Source organism: Argopecten irradians, chromosome 13, assembly GCF_041381155.1.
Source record: "Argopecten irradians isolate NY chromosome 13, Ai_NY, whole genome shotgun sequence".
Classification (NCBI taxonomy): Eukaryota; Metazoa; Mollusca; class Bivalvia; order Pectinida; family Pectinidae; genus Argopecten; species Argopecten irradians.
Window position 1 is genome coordinate 31,077,301 of NC_091146.1, and position 24,269 is coordinate 31,101,569.

Below are 24,269 nucleotides of genomic sequence, written 5' to 3' on the forward strand. Positions count from 1 at the left end.
CATGTTTATTCATATATTTCAAATTTAACAGACGATAAGATAATACCATTTACAGAACGGCTCACAAATATACAATTTACAATTCTATATGAATAGTAAAAATATCACAGATAATCAGATAAAAAGACAAGTATAGTAACTTATAGTTTATATACGTCAGATCATACCGAAATGAGCTTAAAATGTACAGAAAACAAACAAAATATAGCACAATCAGGTGAATGATTACCGTTTAATTCCATACGGAATTAATAACTAACACACGATAAAATGAACATGGGTTCATATGAGAGACTTTAGGGACTAAAACACATTTTGTTGATCAGGTAAGCGTGCTATTGAAACAATTAAATAGAAAGGCACTATGTAAATCTGTTCGCCTACTTCCAACGCTGTTGAGAATAAAAAAGCTTACACATATCATTGTCAGACATGGAGTTAGGATAAACATGAGCTTTTTAACATCGACATTTCAAAAACTTACGTTGGACTACTTCAACTTTGTAAATAAAATGTAAGAAGATCATAGGAGACAACAAAAGACACTTTAACAAATCTTAAATCAAAGTACTGAAAGTACTGCGTTATTGCTATGACAGAAATCCAACAATTTAATTTTCAACAATTCACCCCTGAAGACAAATTTAGAATCTTTCATTTCAAGAACTAGAACAGTCCATTATAAAATTACAGATGTGAATGGAAAGTTTCTTAAGTTATAGTTCATCAATTTAACTTAACCATCTTTTAGCTATTTTCAGAATGATATCATGATTGTTGAGACACGAAAAAGCAAAACAAATTTTATAATATTATTATGTATTTTTGTGTTAATAATACAGGACGAAACATTAATCATTTTCCAACTGATAAATGTTGATTATGCTCTCTCGGCGATGGAACACCTTTATAGTTAATGCTTTTAAGTCCCGTGGAGTAAGTTTCAAAATGAATTTCCCCTTACATGCTTCCAAAAATTTTATCAGGAAATAAAATTATGGCTTCCGAATCATCATGGTGCTTTTTTTCAGTGGTGTCCCAATGCTGGACCGAGGAAAATTCCTCCAAACCATTGAAGTGACATTCGTTTCCCCGACGTCGACCATGTAAAGACCATTAAGGTTGCAAGTATGACAATCAGTGTACCACCAGGCGCCCTTGTAGACCGACGCACAGTTCTGACGATGGACGTCGTTATCCCTGTCGTATGTTGTGAAGTCGTAACCGTCATGTACCGCCAATGCGTTATCTAAACCGTAGGAAACAAAATGTTGGACGTACAGTAGACGATGTAATCAGCACCCCTACTCTCTCGTAGGAAAGAGTTGAAATTTTAATTTCGATATTATCATTATGACAAAAACAGGATGATAAATTGTCGATAGGATTAGAATCAGGCATTTGTAGTATTATGCAGTACTTTGTTGATACAGATGATATACACAGACAATAGAACAGTGTGTATGTACATGGTGGGACTTATGAAACTAAGGAAAGGTGTTTCCCTATTTAAGAAATATATTATCATTGTTTTTTATTCTCTGCAACTCTTTTTATTTATCTTTTTGAAGTTATATGTGCCGTATTTTTCATACTCACGAATCAAGATAAGCTATTAATATATTACTCATCACCAAAAATTACTAACATTTTGAAAATTTACAATACTTTCAATGCATTGCTTTTAATCTTACTAAGTAAAAATAAGAGCAGAGATGATTTTTAGCAGTACTGCCAAAAATTATGATATGTACATCTATAGTGAAGCGAAATGAGTACCTACGGTCAGGCAATGAAGCCAAATTGTGGTCTACAAATTCATGTCACATTTTTACAGTGTTGGTAGTAATTGTAAAGTGGTTTCTGCATGAAAGTTTCCATCTAAATATACGTAAGACATATATTACAACAATTTTACAGTACATAATTTCTGTGTTGTAACTAACGTTTATAAGGCATCTGAAGCCATTTGAATGATTTTCACGGCTTATTTTACCAAACCTTATGTTTTACAATAGATTAATGAAGAAAAATTAACATGCCAAAATTTTCGCCCAGTTACAGCACATATAACTTTAACATGTGTTCACCGTGTTTTAGTGACATGTTTCTAAACATTCTTAATAATATGTCTGTTTGGTAAGATATAGCTATGGAGTTCTTCCCCTTGACCCCCCCCCGAGACAAACAATAGTCTATAAAATTTTCTGGCTCTGATTAGAGTTAAGCATCAAGGTAGTGTGAGGACTAATGTCAGAAAAAATAATGAAAACAGGATCTAATATTTTTCGCTGTGATATCTTTTGTTTTAATGGGGAAAATTTCATTATTTCTAAATGTGTATATATTTGTATATGACTTAGGCGATCTCTTTTAGACGCAGGCATTCATACGTGGCAGGGAAACATATATTCCGTTCATAAATGACTTATTAACAGGACGTTTAAAATCATTAACCGTCCAACTAATGTTAGAACTAACAACGCTTGTGCTGTGTGTTGCATATGTAAATCTTTTGATGTAAATCAAAAGAATTAAATAACGATACATTGTAGTTGAGTGTGTTTCTTTGAGCGTTTTTCTTTACTCTTTAATTGAAGTCTCTGCCTGAGATTTGTCAATTGTTTTCTGCTGAACTGCTTCTAGTTTTATTATAAAAATAATCCAGGGGTAAATATAAGGTCAATGATAGTTACCCAAAGAGTATCAATGATGGTAAAATGCTTCAAATATGGTTATTGAATATTATAAGACTCTTTCACTTGTGGATATGAAGGAATCTGGAACCAAAGGCAGCAGTCGAGATGGAACAGTAGTCGTTATTATGTGTGTAAGGTTTCTGTTACTCTCAACTTTGTAAGATAAATTTATCCTGTCGTCAGGTATTCCGTTGTCAGGCGGCTAATTCTTAACAAAACAACATACACAGAAATGTAAAATTCAATTACTGTTTTATTCTATTGTTAGAACACAATCAAAGATTTAGTTTTGTCATGATACTTGGCCACATCATAAATTTATTCCAATCGGAAATCCGAAATGCCCGGTAAGTAATCACAGGGCCTAGCCAGAGTTAGAATTCAACTAATATTTTCTATATATCCACCGCAATTAATAAACTATTTTAGTAAATTTCCTCGCAAGTAAATCCCGGAAATGCTGAAGTTAAGTTAATAAGTCAAAGTATGGGGTTATCATCCAAGTAATTCATAAGAGGTCATACAAAATCACAGTAAAATCTAACATCTATTAACTATACACAAATACTAAACACACAACACCACCCGTTTCGACATAATATCCAACAATTCACAAGCACTACACAAAACTTGTTAAATCTCCTAAAAACAAATAAAACAAATTAAACAACTTTAAAGTCCTCTTCGATTACTCCAAACTCCCAGACACATACTTCTACAGTCCTATCAAGTTGGAGGAAAAAAGCCCCATAATAAAGGCCATCAAGCCTCTTTTGTATATCAACTGGTTTTAGACTTAGTGGGACATCACATGTACTACTTTTAGCTCCACAAACTAGCATTGAGTATAACACTATAGGTACAACAGATTTCTAAGTTTAGAATGACATAATATGCTTTAACATTGAACCTTTTCTGAAGTGACCAACTCAACCAAATCTACTCCCATCCCCAAATGACCCTCATGAGCATATTTTTAACCCAGAAAATGTGAGAGCCCCGTGGAAAACTTGACCAACTAAGCCTATGTCAAGACCCGGACACCCCTGGGAAATGGACACTCTAACTCCACAGGTACAAAGGATATCATTTTATTTTTATACCATCTACTAGTCCCTCAGACTCTGTATCCATGTAACTATTACACTACAGGGACCAATTATATTATTTACTCCCTTATTACACACAGTTATTCAACCAAACTCTAAGGATTCACTTATAACCAGTCAGACTTACTGATAACGCTAATTAGTGATCAACTAATTAAATACTGTAGAAGGCACTCACATGAAAATCTTATCTCTCCTAACGTTAATTAGCGGACTACTTCATTATAATTATCCCTGTAACATTGTCGGACCTCTCACCAACAACAATCTAATACGAGACTCACCATTAGCCGATAATAGTACATACACAAACCAAAGGGGTATTATTCCAAGGGAATATAATCCAAACTAAATAACTTCACAATTATCGCTCCGCTAGTTATGTTTTACTCCTGGATAAAATCCAATCGGGAATTAATCTGATATAGCGCAAATAAAATACTTACTATTTTATTGTCAACGTTCAATTCACTGCACAGGGTTCTTCACATAACTTTACACGTTCAGTTCAAATATACACTTTAGGATCCACAATTCGTACTGTCAGTTTATATCACACATACAGGACTTTGGCAAGGTTTTGGACAATACTTTTTACTATGTTCTGTAACTTTGGTCCCAAAGTTCGTGAACTTCACATCCCGATTCCGACGGGTTGGAATAATTTTCGACAAGGGTCCGATATAATCCATAACATTAACACGGACATTACAATCACTTTCGTTGACTTTTTATTTATTACACAGTTATTAATATTTCACGACTGGCATATTCACACTGTTTGTTAAACTTCTAGACGGACACACAGTTTCAGGTATTGCTGGTCAAATTTTTGTTGCTAATTAAACTTTTCAGTCATAGTTTTATTGATTTTTGTTGAAATCCCTGGTAGCGGGATAGTAAATTACAGTAGACAATTGATGGTAGATCCCGGTAGACGGTAGATCAGTAGATGGTAGATCCCGGTAGACGGTAGATCAGTAGATGGTAGATCCCGGTAGACGGTAGATCAGTAGACAGTAGATGGTAGATCCCGGTGCACTAAGATTATGTACATCCCAGAGAAGTAATCACGGTAAATCCCAATGAGAATACTTATTTAATAGTAAAATCCACACACAACGGGTAAATCCCAATAACAATATAAAGGTAAATCCACACAACGGGTAAATCCCAATAATTTTTTTTTTTTAACAATATAAAGGCAAATCCACAGTACACAAATCGGGTAAATCCCAATAACAATATAAAGGTAAATCCACACAACGGATAAATCCCAACAGAATAGGAAGAGCAGAAGTAAGATCATAATCATTTATATACATCCCACTGTACCACACTGATGTATATAGGTAAATACATAAGCGACTTGCACATACACAATTCTATTATCAAAACAATTGATATTTTTAGATATATTTTTCCACTGATGTAATTAAATCCAACTGAAAAATATTCCACGGAAAAACAATTTGACTGACATTACTTATATATACATCCCACTGATATCACTGATGTATATATGATATAGGTTATAAATGCATTTATAACTTGCGCTCAAATATTCTTGTTTCCAAGACACTGTTAAAAAAAACTTTCCACATCCGCTGGTACGATTAGATCCAAATGAGAAATATTCCATCGGAATAACAATTATTGAACTATTATTATCTATCTACATCCCACTGAATAACACTGGCGTACATAGGTAAATGCATTTATCACTTTCACGGAAATAAACTGCTACACTCTGAATTTCTTTTCGGACACATGTTTCAAGGATCTTCCGGGGTGAGACTGGACGGCTGATTAAGCTGGCTTGATTTTGGTCGGCCTCCCATTTGGTTGAGGTATCCTGTCGTCTGGTCCACCATTCCCCAGAGACAGGTTAGTAATTCTGGCGACATCGTTGGAGTGCTGGACATACTCTGAATGTTACGATCAACTTTGTTAATGTCTCTCAGCACAACGTTGGCCAAGGTTTGCTGATATTTCATAACATTATTTTCCATAGTTTGAATCATAATTCCCAGAGAATTTAACTTTGCTTCGACTTGGCCCATCCGGTTCTCCAGGTTAGTCATGTTGACCGTAAATCCCTCAAGGAATTTCACGAGTGTCAAAGCATTTGAATGGACTGTGGCTTCTGCTGCCTGACTGGTTGTAGGTTCTGGAGCCATGCAATAACTTCCGTCTGTGTCCGACACTGGTGAAAATGGACTTACATTTTCATCCAACAATGGGGTTCCCAGGGACTGCTGAAGTAAATCCATGTTGTTGTTTATTTTACACTGTATACTAGTAATATTAATTTCCAAAATTTTGCGTCTCTACTAAGTTTTAGGTCTCTGGTCCGAAAGGTGGTACGTGTTAATACTTGGCCGAATGTTCCTAAAAATGATTTCAGAAGCTGTGTCAGGGTGTAATCCTTCCCCTGAATTTGTTCAATTAACCAATCATATCACACATGACATCATCCCCGACCAATGAAATTTGCTGAAACAACACTGTCTAATTTTCCAAGGATCTCTCTCTGTAGCTCTGACACACATTTGTAAGTTTGTTTGAAGTATTGTTATCACTATATAATTAGGATTGTCTTAAGATTTTCTGAATGGTCCATTCATACACATACAATAAACAAGACCACTTGTAAGTTCTCAGATCTCTCCATACTGTCCAGAATCACCAATCTGTGGCCTCATCAAAATAGGTTTACCTACTGAGGCAAGAAATGCACAAGGTGTACTCCTCATTGATCTGCCATGATCAGTCTATCGGGTGGTCTCCTCTGCCTGGCACCCCTCCTGAGGTTCCCATCATTAGGGCTCACTGATGGTGTAGCCTTCACAGTTGGACCCTTTCTAGCACCTTTAGGGGCACAAGCTACCTGGGGTTTACTGACAACTCCCCTTTCAGTAGGTACCACAGAACAGTCCTTGTTTACCAGCTTCTGTTTGATAGCTGATATCCAGTCAGGAATTATATCTCCATTATAGGGTTTTAATCTGTCATGATGAATAACTTTCCCTGGCTTTGTTGCAGAAAATTGTACTTTGTACAGAATATCTGACAATTTTTCTAAAATCACAAGGGGCCCTTTCCATATTTTTGGCAGAAGTTTCTTACTTTTTCCTATGGCGGCTAAACCACTATAACAATACACTAAATCCCCTGGTTTATATGCATGTTGTGTAATCCGTGTGTCATAGTCTCGTTTTTGTCGCTTAGCGCTGCTTCCTAAGTGTTGCCGTACTAGCTCGTACACCACGGTCAAGTTCTCTTGTAGAGCTGTCACATACTCTGTCTCATCTTTATCCGAATTTGGCGGTAAAAATCCCACAGACATTTGTATGGGAAGGTTTACCTCTCGTCCAAACATAAGCATATTAGGTGTATATACCGTTGAGTCATGAACTGAACTTCTGTACGCTGAAGTCACAAAGGGTAAATATACATCCCAATTATTCTGTTCTTCATTAACATAGGTTGCTAGCATGTCCACTAAAGACTTATTGAATCTCTCAACCATTCCATTAGAGGAAGGATGATACGGAGATGTTCTAGTCTTATTTATCTCCAATAACCTACACACTTCCTGGAATAAGCGAGATTCATAATTCCTTCCCTGATCGGAATGTAACTCCCAAGGTATTCCATAACGAGAAATAAAGTCAAAAACTATTCTATTCGCTGTTGTCTCCGCAGTTTGATCAGGAATAGCATAGGCCTCTACAAACTTAGTAAACTGATCCATTACCACCAGAATGTACTTATTCCCATTCTCAGTCACCGGAAATGGCCCTAAGATATCCGTAGCTACCCTATCCATGGGTGCTCCCACTATATAACTACCTAACTTAGCCTTTGGTTTTGACTTGGGTCTTTTTCTAGCACAACAAAATTCACACTTCTTTATAAAATCCCTAATGTCACGTTTCATGTTGTACCAAAAGAAATAGGTCCCAGCTTTTCTTAAGGTTTTCTTAACTCCCAAGTGTCCGGATGTAATAGATCCATGAATTGACTTAATCACACGTGACACTAAAATCCGTGGCAGGACTAGTTGTAATTTCACTTGTCTATCTTTGCCTATCCATTTCTTATACAAAACACCACCTCGGAGAAGTAATAAATCCCATAACAGCCACAAATTTCTAGTGACAGGACTTTGAGCAGTTATAACATCCCTTTCCGGTCTTTCACCTTTGTTAATACTCTCCAGTATCGGTGCAATGCCTGGATCCTCACTCTGCATCTTTTTGATATCAGCATTAGTATATCCTCCAACCCATTCTAACGGTGTAAAACAATCCACATTAAACTCAGGTGTTAACTCCTCGGAATCACAGTCAATGTAATCCTCAAGTGATCTCCCGCTAAGTTTAGTCCCACCGGGGTCCCAATATTGGTGATTGTCGGCTAAATCCAGTGTATCTGTGATATTGTCTCCGCGGCGATATCTTAATCTCCGCACACCCACCACTTTGTGACAAAACACAAAATGATTTCTAACACACTTCAAAAGACAGTTAACCAATCCCCATATTATCACAATTGACCACCATGACTTAAATCCATTTTTCGGAAAATCAATATTAACAGGACTGTGGAGGTCAATGTTTCTTACTGGTTTGGCGAACAATGGAACAACTACACTTTCCTCCATATAACTTGACCATTGTTCATGCCTTTTTACACATTTGTCACATCCTCCACATGGTAAATCCTCCAGTATTGTTTCGCCATCATAACAGTCACATTCCTCAGGATCACAGGGGTATCTCGACAAAGCATCAGCATTTTGATGTTTAATACCTGGACGATGCTCGATGACAAAGTCAAATTGTGACAATATTTCTAACCATCTAGCTGTTTGGTCTGTAGGATCCTTAAATGACATAATCCAGCGTAATGAACTATGATCCGTGCGTATCAGGAATTTACGTCCTAACAGATAGTGACGAAATTGTTGCACAAAAGTTATCACTGCTAACAGTTCCCGCTTTGTAACACAGTAACGGCGCTGTGACTTTGTAAGTGACTTGCTGGCAAATATTATGGGACGTTCTACGTCTTTTCCTGCGTGAGATGACCACTGCATTTGACTGAGTGTGGCCCCTATCCCTTTGTCTGACGCGTCTGTATCCAAAATATACAATCCCTCATCTCCTGGATATGCCATCACTTCCTCACCTGTCAGTGCAGTTTTTAAGTCCTTAAAAGAATTTTCACACTCATCACTCCAGATGAACTCCTGTTCGGCCTCTAACAGGCGATTCATTGGACTTGCCCGTGCTGAAAATCCCTTAATAAACCGCCGATAATAAGAACATAATCCTAGGAAGGAACGAATATCTGTCTGTGACTTTGGTGTTGGCCAGTTCTGTATGATTTCCACCTTTTTGGGATCAGGTTTAACACCATCTCCCGTCACGATATGTCCCAAAAATTTTACACTCGTTTGAAATAAATGGCACTTCGCCGATTTTAATTTTAATCCTGCCTTTCCAAGTTTAGTGAAGACTTCGTCTAGTCGATTAAAATGTGTGTCAACACTATCATTGAAAATTATTATATCATCCAGATATATCAGTAATGTATGGAATTGTAATCCTCGAAGTGTAAGCTCAATACCACGTTGGCAGGTAGCCGGGGCATTACACAATCCAAACGGCATCTTTTGGTACTCAAACAATCCCCTTTTTGTCACAAAGGCAGTTTTTGGTCTATCCTCTGGGGCCACAGGAAACTGCCAATATCCTGATTGTAGATCCAAACTTGAAAATACACTGGTTTTACTTAAACTATCCAAACAATCATCCATTCTGGGCAGAGGGTAAGCATCTTTTCTGGTTAACTCATTTAGCCTACGGTAGTCTACACAGGGTCGGGTAGTCCCGTCAGCCTTTTTAACGTACACCATAGGACTGGCCCATGGTGACTTTGATTCTTTAATAACACCTTGTTTTAACTGTTTGTCCAGAATAATTTCCTCTTCTTTTGCGAAAGCCATAGGGGGTCGCCGGGGAGCTTGTTTTACAGGAGCTGCCGTACCAGTATCAATCTTATGTTCTACCACACTTGTAAATCCAAGATCCTCAGAGGAATTAGCAAATACCTTAACATGCTTTTGCAATAGTTTTTCTAATTTTGGTTGATCAGCTACTGACAATATCGCACTAGACTCATCATATAGTTTTTGCACTCCTTCTGGCCAGTTATTTGTACTAGTTACATTGTTCACCTGTATTCTAGGTTCGCCATTATCGCCAGTACTGTCTATGGTTGTAAAGTCAACTATTTCCTCCACGCTGGCTATGGTCTGTCCTTGATGTACAATTATATCCTCATCACTCAAGTTTATTACTGGAATAGGTATTTCATCACCAGGTGTCACTAAAGCATTCCCCACAAGTAAATTGTCCTCATCTTTTGGTAAGGGTCCTACAACACAGGGTTTGGAGAAAATAATACCTGTGCTGGCCTGTTCAATGAGAACACATTCACTGTTTGCTGGTACTATTGTCTCTGCACTACAGGAAACTCTCGACACACTAAATGGGGCTCTTTGGATAAAAGTTTCAAATTTTCTCCCATTTAGCCTCAAACCAGTATCAGTCCCACACATATACTGATGATTATATAAAAAGTCTAATCCTAGTAGGACCATCCTCTCGGATATCGGTAACATACATGTCCCACTCAAATACAGTGTTTTTCAGCTTAAACTCAAAAATTTTGCTATTCCCTCTACTGACAGAAGTCCGTCGTTGGCTACCTCTAACTTAAGTCTTGGATTTGATTTATTAAGTTCTGGCCTAACATTCCAATGGAATACTATAATAAAATTCCAATAGACATCAGTGTCACAGCTGCACCTGTATCGACTACAAAGTTTCCCTTGACACCATAAAAATTCATAGGCAGGAACATTGTCACACCATCACGAATATTTCTTATTGTCTCGCAGGCTAACATGACCGAGGCAGGGCCGTTTGTCTCGGTCGATACTAGTTTTCCTCTTGTGGTGATTCCTGGGTTCCTTCCTTCTTACGAGGACAGTCCCTCGCAAAATGACCCATTTCATGACAGTTGTAGCATTCCACATCTGCTAAATTTCTCTTTTGCTTTGGGCGGTTATTTTTCTGTGCACTTTTGTCAGCCTTAATCTCCTCTATAGCTGTTATAATTTTGTCCAGCTTGGTGGTCATACATGTCATGATCGAGTCGCTGACCATGTTCAACTCCTCCACTGTAACAAACCTACTTTCACCATTGTTACAGTTACCCACAGAACGGACTTTGCCTTTGGTTGATATCTCATCCTGAAGACTTCTGTAGGTCTCCAGGTCCTGTCGAGCTTCCTCTATGGTTTTGGGATTTTTTCATCCCCACAGCCACAGCCATTTTTGTTGATCCCCAAGGCCCTTGAGGAAATACCTCAGGTTTATAGTCTCCCGAGTGCGCTCATCTGCCGTTGGGAAACTTTTTAGTACCAGCCGTTTGATGTCGGACACCATACTCAGCTAACTTTTCACGTTCACGGAGTTTTCTTCCCTCCAGCTCCCCCAAGTATGATGCTAAGGTCCTCTGGTCCTTGAATCGAACTTCCAGGGCGTTTAACAGCTGATGGAAAAGAATCTGTAGACTCGGGTCCTAGTTGAGTGAATGAGTATTCAGCTGCAATGCCACGAAGTGAATTAGTAAGGCGAAAACAATTTCTCATCCTCGCCCCACTTACATGCCTCAGCCATGGAGAGAAATGGTTGTTGAATAAAACCCCTCCCAGGATGACTGGCCGTCAAACATACTTGGTGCAGGCATTGGCACTGAATATCTAGGATAAGGTTGTGGACTTGGCACTTGTGATCTTGGTTGAAACCCACGATTGCCAACTAGTTGGCGGGAATTCGGAGGATGAAAACATAGGAGACTGTACACTTGGAGGTCTAATACCACCACCAAACCAGGACTGATAAACATACCCGGATGTGGCGGAGATCTCACACGAGGACAATCCATATCCTCAACACGGCGGCGAGCGTGAAATCTAGACAATTCCTCCCTTAGATGTTTAATCTCATCATCCTTTTCCTCTAGTCGTTCACGTGCTCGAACTTCAGCTCTATCTTTCTCTCTCTCCGCATCATCTGCGATACGCTTTAGCCTATCACCTTGAAGTTTGCTATCCTCCACATTTAAAAGGGCATTCTGAAGTTCCTCCTTTAGGCGAATTACTTCCTCCCTCCCTTGGATAGCTGGTGACAGTGGGCCTGTATTTGCCCTAATTATCACCTCCTCATCCTCTGAAATTCTGTCATCCACATTCTCCATTTTTGTTGCTCGAATAGGTTGAAATTAGGCTATATAATATATATCTACACTTTACTATAACTCAAACACCAAAAACTAAAAGTATTCACCATTCACTGATTATATAATTTGTTTTCTTCATTCACATTTGTGACTGGGATTTCCAATTCTGGACAATTATGAGACACTTGTCCAAATTAACATATGAGTAACAATATTCACACTCATAATATTCACTCTTATTAATATATTTAAACAACAATATAATTTCCAGCATCATTCAAATCCATAAACAGGAACTAGGTTGATTTCCTTAGACATTTTAAGTAATCTCATATAAACACTTTCTGCTAAATAGTACACACTTTTAAAACACAGTTAAATCCAGTTAGGAACAAGGCACATGTATAAGTCTATATCCCACTTCTGACACCAATTTGTAAGGTTTCTGTTACTCTCAACTTTGTAAGATAAATTTATCCTGTCGTCAGGTATTCCGTTGTCAGGCGGCTAATTCTTAACAAAACAACATACACAGAAATGTAAAATTCAATTACGTTTTATTAAAGCACAATCAAAGATTTATTTTTCAATACTTGCCACAAATAATTTATTCCAATCGAAATCCGAAATGCCGGTAAGTAATCCAGGAGTTTGAATTCAACTAATATTTCCAATATATTCCGCAATAATAACTATTTAGTAAATTTCCCTCAAAGTAAATACGGAAAGCTGAAGTAAAGTAAAATCAAAGTATGGGGTTATATCCAGTAATCATAAGATGTCATACAAAATCAGTAACTAAACTATAAACTATACACAAAACTAAACACAACACAGTTTCGAAATAATATTCAAAATCCATAAGGCACTTACACAAAACTTGTAATCTCCCTAAAAACAACTTTAATGTCTCTCGATTCACAACTCCCGACACAACTTCTACTGTGACTAACAAGAGGAAAAAGCCCCAAATAAGGCCCAACAGCCCTTTTTATATCATCTGTTTTAGACTAATGACATCACTTACTACTTTTAGCTACAACATAGATATATTTACATATAGGTACCACAGAATTCTAAGTTTAGAATGACATCATTCTATGCTTAATATAGAAACCTTTCCCTGAAGTGACCAACAACAACAAACTACCCCTCCCCAATTGAACTCATACTATTTTTTACCCAAATGTTGAGACCGTGGGAACTTGACCAACTAAGCCCAGATCAGAACCGAAATCACCCTGGGATAATGGAACACTCTAACTCACTAACAATGATCTCATTTTTATTTATACACTACAAGTCCCTCAGACTCTGTATCATGTACTAATACACTAAGGACAATTATATATTTACTCCTTATACCACACATTAAACAACAAAACTCTAAGATCACTTAAAACAGTCAGACTTACTGATAACGCTAATAGTGTCAATAATTAATAATGAGAACACTACATGAAAATCTTATCTCTCCTATTGTTAATTAGCGACTACTTCATATAATTATCACTGACCATAGACGGACCCTCACAACACAATCTCATATAGACTCACCTTAGCAGTACATACACAAACCAAAGGGGTATAATCCAAGGGAAATAATCCAAACTAAAACTTCACATGTGCATAGTTTACTGTGCGTGTAGATTTCCGAATGGCTGGATCTGTTGACAATACTTCATGATGGTGATGTTTTGTTTATGTGTAAATAATGTGTTTCGTGAGATGCAAGCACTTAAAATTTTCCTAAATCACGACTACTGTACTATCACCAATACTGGTAGAGTCTACCCGAAGATAAAGATAGAATATCCCTATTCATCATATCAACATGTGAAAGAGTATTTAACGACGTTTCGTTAAAATGCTATAAACAACATTAAAATTTCCCCAGAAAATCCAGTGACGTACTAAGAAACCATGTAATACAGTCTCGTGTGACATTGGGGCATTGCAGCGGATAGATCAGCATTACCGCCGCAGCATGGACGGTCTGAGAAAAAGACAAAATAACGCTCACATTTATGTTCTGTATACTTAAAAGTAATACACTTACATGAAACGCTACCGGAAAATCCCGCGATGGCAAGTCTGTAATTCTGAGTTTCATTAGCTATCTGGAAAGACGAGTATTGAGCATATACTATTTTTCCATACCATCCCTCCAGTTCAACACGTAGGATCATCGGGGTGCTCGTCAACAGGTGGATGTTGTCATTTCCTGTGGTCAAAAGAAAAAAAGGAACATTTTTATCGCATACTTTGTCTTATATCCATTTTTCAGATAATCACCGCGGACATGACCGAATATGACAGGATTTGACCGACTATGACCGGAATCGACCGAATATCACTGAATCTAACGTGAACATATCAGGTACAATGTTACCACTACAGGGTGAATTACCAAGCCAGAAGTTTCCATGGAGATTACCAAATCCATTCTTATAGTCAGCCCAGTTCCGATAGAAATCCACGTCAGCACTTGTTCGCCTCTGCATCACATGAGTAGAATTGATAACGTATTTCATGGTATCAAAGATGGTTTATAATGGACATTATGCAAGACGATAACACGTAAAAAATTGGTATAGTAAAAACGGTGGACGATGTAAACGGTCTGTATATGTTCACTCTACTAATCCTATACCTAAATGATCGGGATAAACTTGTTGTCTGTCTGTATATTTTCACTCTACTAGTCCTATACCTAAATGATCGGGATAAACTTGTTGTCTGTCTGTATATGTTCACTCTACTAGTCCTATACCTAAATGATCGGGATAAACTTGTTGTCTGTCTGTATATTTTCACTCTACTTGTCCTATACCTAAATGATCGGGATAAACTTGTTGCCTGTCTGTATATTTTCACCCAGGTAGTCCGATACCTAAATGATCGGAATAAACTTGTTGTCTGTCTGTATATTTTCACTCTACTAGTCCTATACCTAAATGATCGGGATAAACTTGTTGTCTGTCTGTATATTCCCACTCTACTAATCCTATACCTAAATGACCGGGATAAACTTGTTGTCTGTCTGTATATTCCCACTCTACTAATCCTATACCTAAATGATAGGGATAAACTTGTTGTCTGTCTGTATATTCCCACTCTACTAATCCTATACCTAAATGACCGGGATAAACTTGTTGTCTGTCTGTATATTTTCACTCTACTAGTCATATACCTAAATGATAGGGATAAACTTGTTGTCTGTCTGTATATTCCCACTCTACTAATCCTATACCTAATTGACCGGGATAAACTTGTTGTCTGTCTGTATATTTTCACTCTACTAGTCCTATACCTAAATGATCGGGATAAACTTGTTGTCTGTCTGTATATTTTCACTCTACTAGTCTTATACCTAAATGATCGGGATAAACTTGTTTTCTGTCTGTATATTCTCACTCTACTAATCCTATACCTAATTGACCGGGATAAACTTGTTGTCTGTCTGTATATGTTCACTCTACTTGTCCTATACCTAAATGATCGGGATAAACTTGTTTTCTGTCTGTATATTCTCACTGTACTAATCCTATACCTAAATGACCGGGAGAAACGTGTTGTCTGTCTGTATATGTTCACTCTACTAATCCTATACCGAAATGACCGGGAGAAACTTACCATCTACTAGTTACTTACCTAATGGATCGAGATAATTTTTGTGATTGGGTGTTCATGCCTTTACGTTTAGTAAGAATACGTTTTCCCAACAATAAATATTTTTTCTTGATATAAGTTAATTTTTAAATACACATATAAATAAAATCCATGCTACATTGTTTTCGATGTTGTCTTTATTAGTTAAGTATTTGTTTACAATAGTATCCTGTAGTTTGCTGTACTCACAATCCACGGACCATCTGCTGTATCCACATCTAGGTAAACTTGGATAGTCGGTCCGCCTAGGCCTGTTACGGTGTAGTCGTAAACACCGGAGACTGCAATGTATAACACGTTCCATATATTAGGTGTGACATTTACAGCGGCACAGAAATCATATTATTTTCGTTAATGCATGACAACAATATTATTTTGATGTATGATGAATAACAGTTTATCTTTACTTGCTCACATAAATGTATTAGTACGTGCTCACGTAACAAGCTTGATGTGAGCACGTAAAAGAAATACCCACCCTACATAATATAAAGTGTAGATCATCTTACACAAAAATACTTTTCACCCTACATCAAAACAAGTATTTTCCGTCTTTCATAAATACAAATATGTTCACTGTATATAAAAAACATTTTTGTTCCATATTAAAAATAATGACGGCCCAGAAGTGTCCTGATTTTCTTTAATGTATGACATACTGAAAAATCATCTTCACGTGCTTCTTTAATTACTTATTACGTGCAAACGTAATATGTTTGATGTGAGCACATCGATGAAAACAAAATTTATCATATACAAAAATAAATTATTTTGTATATATGATGTACTGATTTATTATATAGCATCAAATCATTTTCATTGCGTCCCCAAAAAAACTAACTAATTAAGCATTCTATTTTTGGGACCGAGGTGCCCGAGTGGTTAAGATGTTTGACATATGATTACACAAACCCATCATATCTGAGGTGCGTGTTCAAAGGCCGTAAGGTACTGATCGCTGGTCTGTAGCTATTATGAAGACATTATAAAACTAGTGACATTAGTACGGGGAAATAGAGATATTATAAAACTAGTGACATTAGTACGGGGAAATAGAGACATTATAAAACAAGTGACATTAGTACGGGGAAATAGAGACATTATAAAACGAGTGACATTAATACGGGGAAATAGAGACATTATAAAACTAGTGACATTGGTACGGGGAAATAGAGACATTATCAAACTATTGACATTAGTACGGAGAAATAGAGATATTATAAAACTAGTGACATTAGTACGGGGAAATAGAGACATTTTAAAACTAGTGACATTAGTACGGGGAAATAGAGATATTATAAAACTAATGACATTAGTACGGGGAAATCGAGACATTATAAAACCAGTGACATTAGTACGGGGATATAGAGATATTATAAAACTAATGACATTAGTACGGGGAAATGGAAACATTTTAAAACTAGTGACATTAGTACGGGGAAATGAAGATATTATAAAACTAGTGACATTAGTACGGGGAAATAGAGATATTATAAAACTAGTGACATTAGTAAGGGGAAATAGAGACATTTTAAAACTAGTGACATTAGTACGGGGAAATAGAGACATTTTAAAACTAGTGACATTAGTACGGGGAAATATAGACATTATAAAACTAGTGACATTAGTACGGGGAAATATAGACATTATAAAACTAGTGACGTTAGTACGGGGAAATAAAGACACTATAAACATAGTGACATTAGTACGGGGAAATAGAGACATTACAAAACTAGTCACATTAGTACGGGGGTACAGAGATATTATAAAACTAGTGACATTAGTACGGGGAAATATAGACATTATAAAATTAGTGACATTAGTACGGGGAAATAGAGACATTTTAAAACTAGTGACATTAGTACGGGGAAATAGAGATATTATAAAACTAATGACATTAGTACGGGGAAATCGAGACATTATAAAACCAGTGACATTAGTACGGGGATATAGAGATATTATAAAACTAATGACATTAGTACGGGGAAATAGAAACATTTTAAAACTAGTGACATTAGTACGGGAAAATGAAGATATTATAAAACTAGTGACGTTAGTACGGGGAAATAAAGACACTATAAACATAGTGACATTAGTACGGGGAAATAGAGACATTATAAAACTAATGACATAAGTACGGGGAAATAGAGACATTTTAAAACTAGTGACATTAGTACGGGGAAATAGAGACATTTTAAAACTAGTGACATTAGTACGGGGAAATAGAGATATTATAAAACTAGTGACATTAGTACGGGGAAATATAGACATTATAAAACTAGTGACATTAGTACGGGGAAATAGAGATATTATAAAACTAGTGACATTAGTACGGGGAAATATAGACATTATAAAATTAGTGACATTAGTACGGGGAAATAGAGACATTTTAAAACTAGTGACATTAGTACGGGGAAACAGAGACATTATAAAACTAATGACATAAGTACGGGGAAATAGAGACATTATAAAACTAGTCCGATTACTATGGGGAAATAGAAATATTATAAAACGTATGATATTAGTACGGGGAAATAGAGATATTATAAAACTAGTGACATTAGTACGGGGAAATAGAGACATTATAAAACTAGTGACATTACTACGGGGAAATAGAGATATTATAAAACTAATGACATTAGTACGGGGAAATAGAAACATTATAAAACTAGTCACATTAGTACGGGGAAATAGAGACATTATAAAACTAGTCCGATTACTATGGGGAAATAGAAAATATTATAAAACGTATGATATTAGTACGGGGAAATAGAGACATTATAAAACTAATGACATAAGTACGGGGGAAATAGAGACATTATAAAACTAGTGACATTAGTACGGGGAAATAGAGACATTATAAAACTAGTGACGTTAGTACGGGAAAGCAGAGACATTATAAAACTAATGACATTAGTACGGGGAAATAAAGACATTATAAAACTAGGGCATTAGTACAGGGATATAGAGACTTTATAAAACTAGTGGCATTTGTACGGGGAAATATAGACATTATAAAACTAGTGACATTAGTACGGGGAAAAAGAAACAATATAAAACTAGTGACTTTGGTACGGGGAAATATAGACATTATAAAACTAGTGACGTTAGTACGGGGAAACAGAGACATTATAAAACTAATGACATTAGTACGGGGAAATAGAGACATTATAAAACTAGTGACGTTAGTACGGGGAAATAGAGACATTATAAAACTAGTGACGTTAGTACGGGGAAACAGAGACATTATAAAACTAATGACATTAGTACGGGGAAATAGAGACATTATAAAACTAGTGACGTTAGTACGGGGAAATAGAGACATTTTAAAACTAGTCCAATTACTATGGGGAAATAGAAATATTTATAAAACGTATGATATTAGTACGGGGAAATAGAGATATTATAAAACTAGTGACATTAGTACGGGGAAATAAAGACATTATAAACATAGTGACATTAGTACGGGGGAAATAGAGACATTTTAAAACTAATGACATAAGTACGGGGAAAAAGAGACATTTTAAAACTAGTGACATTAGTACGGGGAAATAGAGACATTTTTAAAACTAGTGACATTAGTACGGGGAAATATAGACATTATAAAACTAGTGACATTAGTACGGGGAAATATAGACATTATAAAACTAGTGACATTAGTACGGGGAAATATAGACATTATAAAATTAGTGACATTAGTACGGGGAAATAGAATCATTTTAAAACTAGTGACATTAGTACGGGGAAATAGAGATATTATAAAACTAGTGACATTAGTACGGGGAAATATAGACATTATAAAATTAGTGACATTAGTACGGGGAAATAGAGACATTTTAAAACTAGTGACATTAGTACGGGGAAATATAGACATTATAAAACTAGTGACATTAGTACGGGGAAATATAGACATTATAAAATTAGTGACATTAGTACGGGGAAATAGAGACATTATAAAACTAGTCCAATTACTATGGGGAAATAGAAATATTATAAAACGTATGATATTAGTACGGGGAAATAGAGATATTATAAAAACTAGTGACATTAGTACGGGGAAATAAAGACATTATAAACATAGTGACATTAGTACGGGGAAATAGAGACATTTTAAAACTAATGACATTAGTACGGGGAAATAGAGACATTTTAAAACTAATGACATTAGTACGGGGAAATAGAGACATTTTAAAACTAGATTGTCATAAAATATGCATTGAGTGAATAAGTAGTTATCCACGAACCCGTCCAGCTATACATGTTCTAGATGATATGCCAAAATATAAATACACGGAATAAGCACACCTGTTGTAGGTAACCCATAGCAATCGTGTCCAGCGCTGCACAATCTAGGTTGAATCATATTCCTATTTTCGTTATTTCCGGTTTATCAAAATATATCATAGTGGATGAAGTGGAAAGATAATATTAAAAATGGCAACAAGGTTGTTGATGTTCATGAAAACAAGCATTTTTTTTATCAAATCTAATGAATTCTGGGAATAGTTTAATACAATAATACATTTTAGTGGAAATACTGAAAGAATTTTGTGGATAACGGTAATTTTACTTTCCGTCACCATTCCGTAATTAGTAACTACCGAATGGAAATGGCGACCAGTTAGACTTAAAAATAGTGGTGTGGGTAAAGAAATGTCTAAATTTAGTGTAAGAATATAACAGTGACGTTTTGTGTTTAAGATTTACCATGAATGTTGATAATTCTTTAAGGATATGAAAGGTTGATATAAAACAACATGAAATTTTGAATTTATATCAAGCCGATTTCTGCGCCATATGAATCCTGCCACGATTGCATAATGATCAAATGTCGCGAATATAAGGACAACCTCCCCTGTTTAACGTCCTATAAACAGCCAGGGTCATATTAGAACAGCCTCCCATGTATAACGTCCTATATACAGCCAGGGTCATTTAAGAACGGCCTACTATGTATAATGTCCTATATACAGCCAGGGTCATTTAAGAACGGCCTACCATGTATAATGTCCTTTCTATCACAATAAACGTTGTTAATCAACTCTCAGGGCATCTAATGCAGCTGTTGATTAACAATTTGTTTATACCACACGTGGTATAAACTCTGTACGCATTATGAATGGCTGACACGGTGAACTTTGACCGAACTACTTTTTTCTCAGTGTCACGTCATTATTGTGAATGTCATCAATAAACAATTGACATCATTCTATGTTGTGATCGCCGCTTGACGTCCAAAACTGCTGTTTGAAAGTGTATTCCTCATGGTCGTTGTGTCAAAATACCTTACATTTTCATTCATGATAAATTGACCATAAGTACAAATAATACATATTGACGGACAAGAATTTCACTGATGAGTTTCGTAGATTTAACGTGTATGAAACGAACTTTGTGATCTTGATGGTAATGGTTTGATGATTATCTGGCGGGAAATAGACGATACCGTGTCGTGCGAACGCTTTTACATTTATACATGAAGTCCGACATTGAGTTTGAAGTTTTGAACTCAACAAGACGTTAAATGAGAATTATTTAACTCTAAAGATGTTCCTAATTAGAAAAAAAATTATATCGATGGATTCTTTTTCAAACAATGACTTTTGAATACTAATTAGTGCCTTTTTGCTGATAAAAATATTTCTACACCTTATTTGCATATATCGGTATTTACCCGTTACCTTATCCCCGCCGTATTTCTATCGGCTAAAAACGAATATGATTGTGCTAGAAATAGGTCACACTACTCGTGGTTGTTGAATATTGAATTTATTCCACACTCGTAAGTTACTTTGTAAAAGTTACAAAAGACACTCGTGTCTTTTGTAACTTTAAAAAAACAAATCTCACTCGTGTGGAATAAATTCAATATTCAAAAACCACTCATTGTGTAACCTCTATATATACAGCCTGGGCCATAAAATGACACCCATGTTTCATCACCTGTGACAAAATTACCAAAAGCCTTTGTGCTGTATTTTGGGTATTTCTTCAATAAGGATTTGGCCTTGTCAACCCGGGACCTCTTTTGGTTGTCAGTTAGTAAATGGGGTACCCACCTGGCATTGATCTTGCCCAGCTTAAGATGTTTCTTTAAAATGCAATTAATACGTGCTAAAGACAAGCCTGTCATTTTAGCTAACTGCCGGACAGTGTACCTTGCATCTTTTTCAAGGATTTGCCGAATTAGTTCAATGTAATGCTTTGTTGTTGTCGTTGCAGGGCGACCTGTGTGGGCAGCATCTTTAAGCTGCTGGTGTCCCGACTTAAATCGAGCAACCCACCTAAAAATAGTCATATATGACATTTGATCCTTCCCTAATATATATCACACACCTCACGATGAACATCCACCGGCTTTAAGCCAAGTAGAGACCTACCTTTGATATAGGCCCTAATTTCAATTACGTTTTCAACTCTCTTGCCAACCATATTTGTATAGAGTGTAACGAGTGCGCTACAAAACAATATATACAGCACCAAGGTCAGTGTAATTGTGAGCGAGATATTTACCTATATCACGCTTCAAATATCACGCTATCGCCACGAGGTAGTTTTAAGCCCATTTAGCACGATTTCCACGATATATTATGCAAGTAACATTAATTTCGGAACATCCCTCGTACATGTACTTACTATAAGTGTGAATTGTAAAATGAAACAAACAGTTCAGGTGACAGATACATGTACTTACTACAAGTGTGAACTGTAGAAACAAACAGTTCAGGTGACAGATACATGTACTCACTATACAATGTAAGTGTGAATTGTAAAATGAAACAAACAGTTCAGGTGACAGATACATGTACTTACTACAAGTGTGAACTGTAGAAACAAACAGTTCGTGTGACAGATACATGTACTTACTACAAGTGTGAACTGTAAAATGAAACAAACAGTTCGTGTGACAGATACATGTACTTACTACAAGTGTGAACTGTAAAATGAAACAAACAGTTCAGGTGACAGATACATGTACTTACTACAAGTGTGAACTGTAGAAACAAACAGTTCGTGTGACAGATACATGTAATTACTACAAGTGTAAACTGTAGAATGAAACAAACAGTTCAGGTGACAGATACATGTACTTACTACACGTGTAAACTGTAGAATGAAACAAACAGTCCAGGTGACAGATACTTGTACTTATTCAAGTGTGAACTGTAGAAACAAACAGTTCGGGTGACAGATACATGTACCTACTACAAATGTGAACTGTAGAAACAAATTACAGTTCGTGTGGCAGATACTACTACTAGTACAACTTACTACAAGCGGAGTCGGCGCCCTTCTTGGTATACATCTGTATGACTGAGGACAGGTTCACACCGTTTCCATCACACAGAGCTTTGGTATACGTCTTACACTCTTTTGTGTCCTTGTTGTAGGAATATGACAGACAGTCCGTCTGACATTTAGATGAACACTCGATCCGGTTGTACACGTTTTTCTCCACAGCTAGCACATAGCCTTCGTAGTCGGAGAGGGACACATTGTGTTCACGTTTGAACGATGGAGATGTTATTGTTGCGTTTGCTGTATACCAGAAGCACATCAACAACATGTAAACATTCATGTTTGAAAATTGTAAATTGTTTGAAATTTGAATACAAAGTAAAAACAAGGATTTATATAAGTGAGAAGGATTCGCGACTGTCTCTTTACACTACTGAACACCACGCGAGACGCCTATGAAACGGGAATAAAAACCGTTTTTCTCAACAAATACTTGTCTTGTCAAGTCAAACGAAACACCAATGTAAAGTTTATTAAATTTCACAACGTTTTATCACTTGCTTTAAGAACGGAAGAAATAGGAGACATGTCTTAATCTTCGTTAAAAAATATGACAGCTCATGAAATGACGGCCCCGCTTCAGAAAGTAAGACGGTAACCCTCGGATCCGCAAGCTACATCAAAGGCTGCGCCGGCGGATATCAAAGGAAAATCAGTCGTCGCCCAACGTCACAGTCAGTGCACAAACACAAAAGCTCCTACGTTGTACTCCCCCAAAACACAGTGTGACTTATCCTTCTCATATACGTCCTTGGTAAAAATAAAAGTCTGATACGATATCTGCAAATTACGTTATATCTTTACAGTAACTGTTACAATTAAGACAATGATTGTGGTTTAGTGTAAACAAATTGTTTATCCGATGCTATATCATTATGTTCATAAAACACAAACTAGGATTTGACACCAATTAATTATCTTGATCAACCTGCTAGTTCAAATTAAGACCTTATGTACACACAATCTAGACTTACAATACAAGTAAATGAAACATCTGGACTTCATACACGTTAAACACACAATCAGACTTTAATCGGTGTCACGTGTTTAAATGATATATGATAAAAATCTGTTTACCCTTCGTTAGAAACTAGACATTATCTTTACCTGAATGCAAGACTTTCGTTCAAACGTTTTCGCTGGACAATACAGACAAATTATACACAAACGT

General features: G+C 36.4%; 1 protein-coding gene across 1 annotated transcript; it reads right to left on the reverse strand.

The window, feature by feature from the left end:
* On the reverse strand, positions 1 to 23,378 carry LOC138305803 (angiopoietin-related protein 7-like). The gene is made up of 5 exons (XM_069246069.1): positions 23,072 to 23,378; positions 15,989 to 16,080; positions 14,538 to 14,625; positions 14,187 to 14,351; positions 1 to 1,249 (listed from the first exon to the last, which is right to left on the reverse strand). Exons 1-5 carry the CDS (start codon positions 23,376 to 23,378, stop codon positions 996 to 998), a joined length of 906 nt encoding a protein of 301 aa, XP_069102170.1. The 3' UTR covers positions 1 to 995.
* Between the last annotated feature and the right edge of the window lie 891 nt (positions 23,379 to 24,269).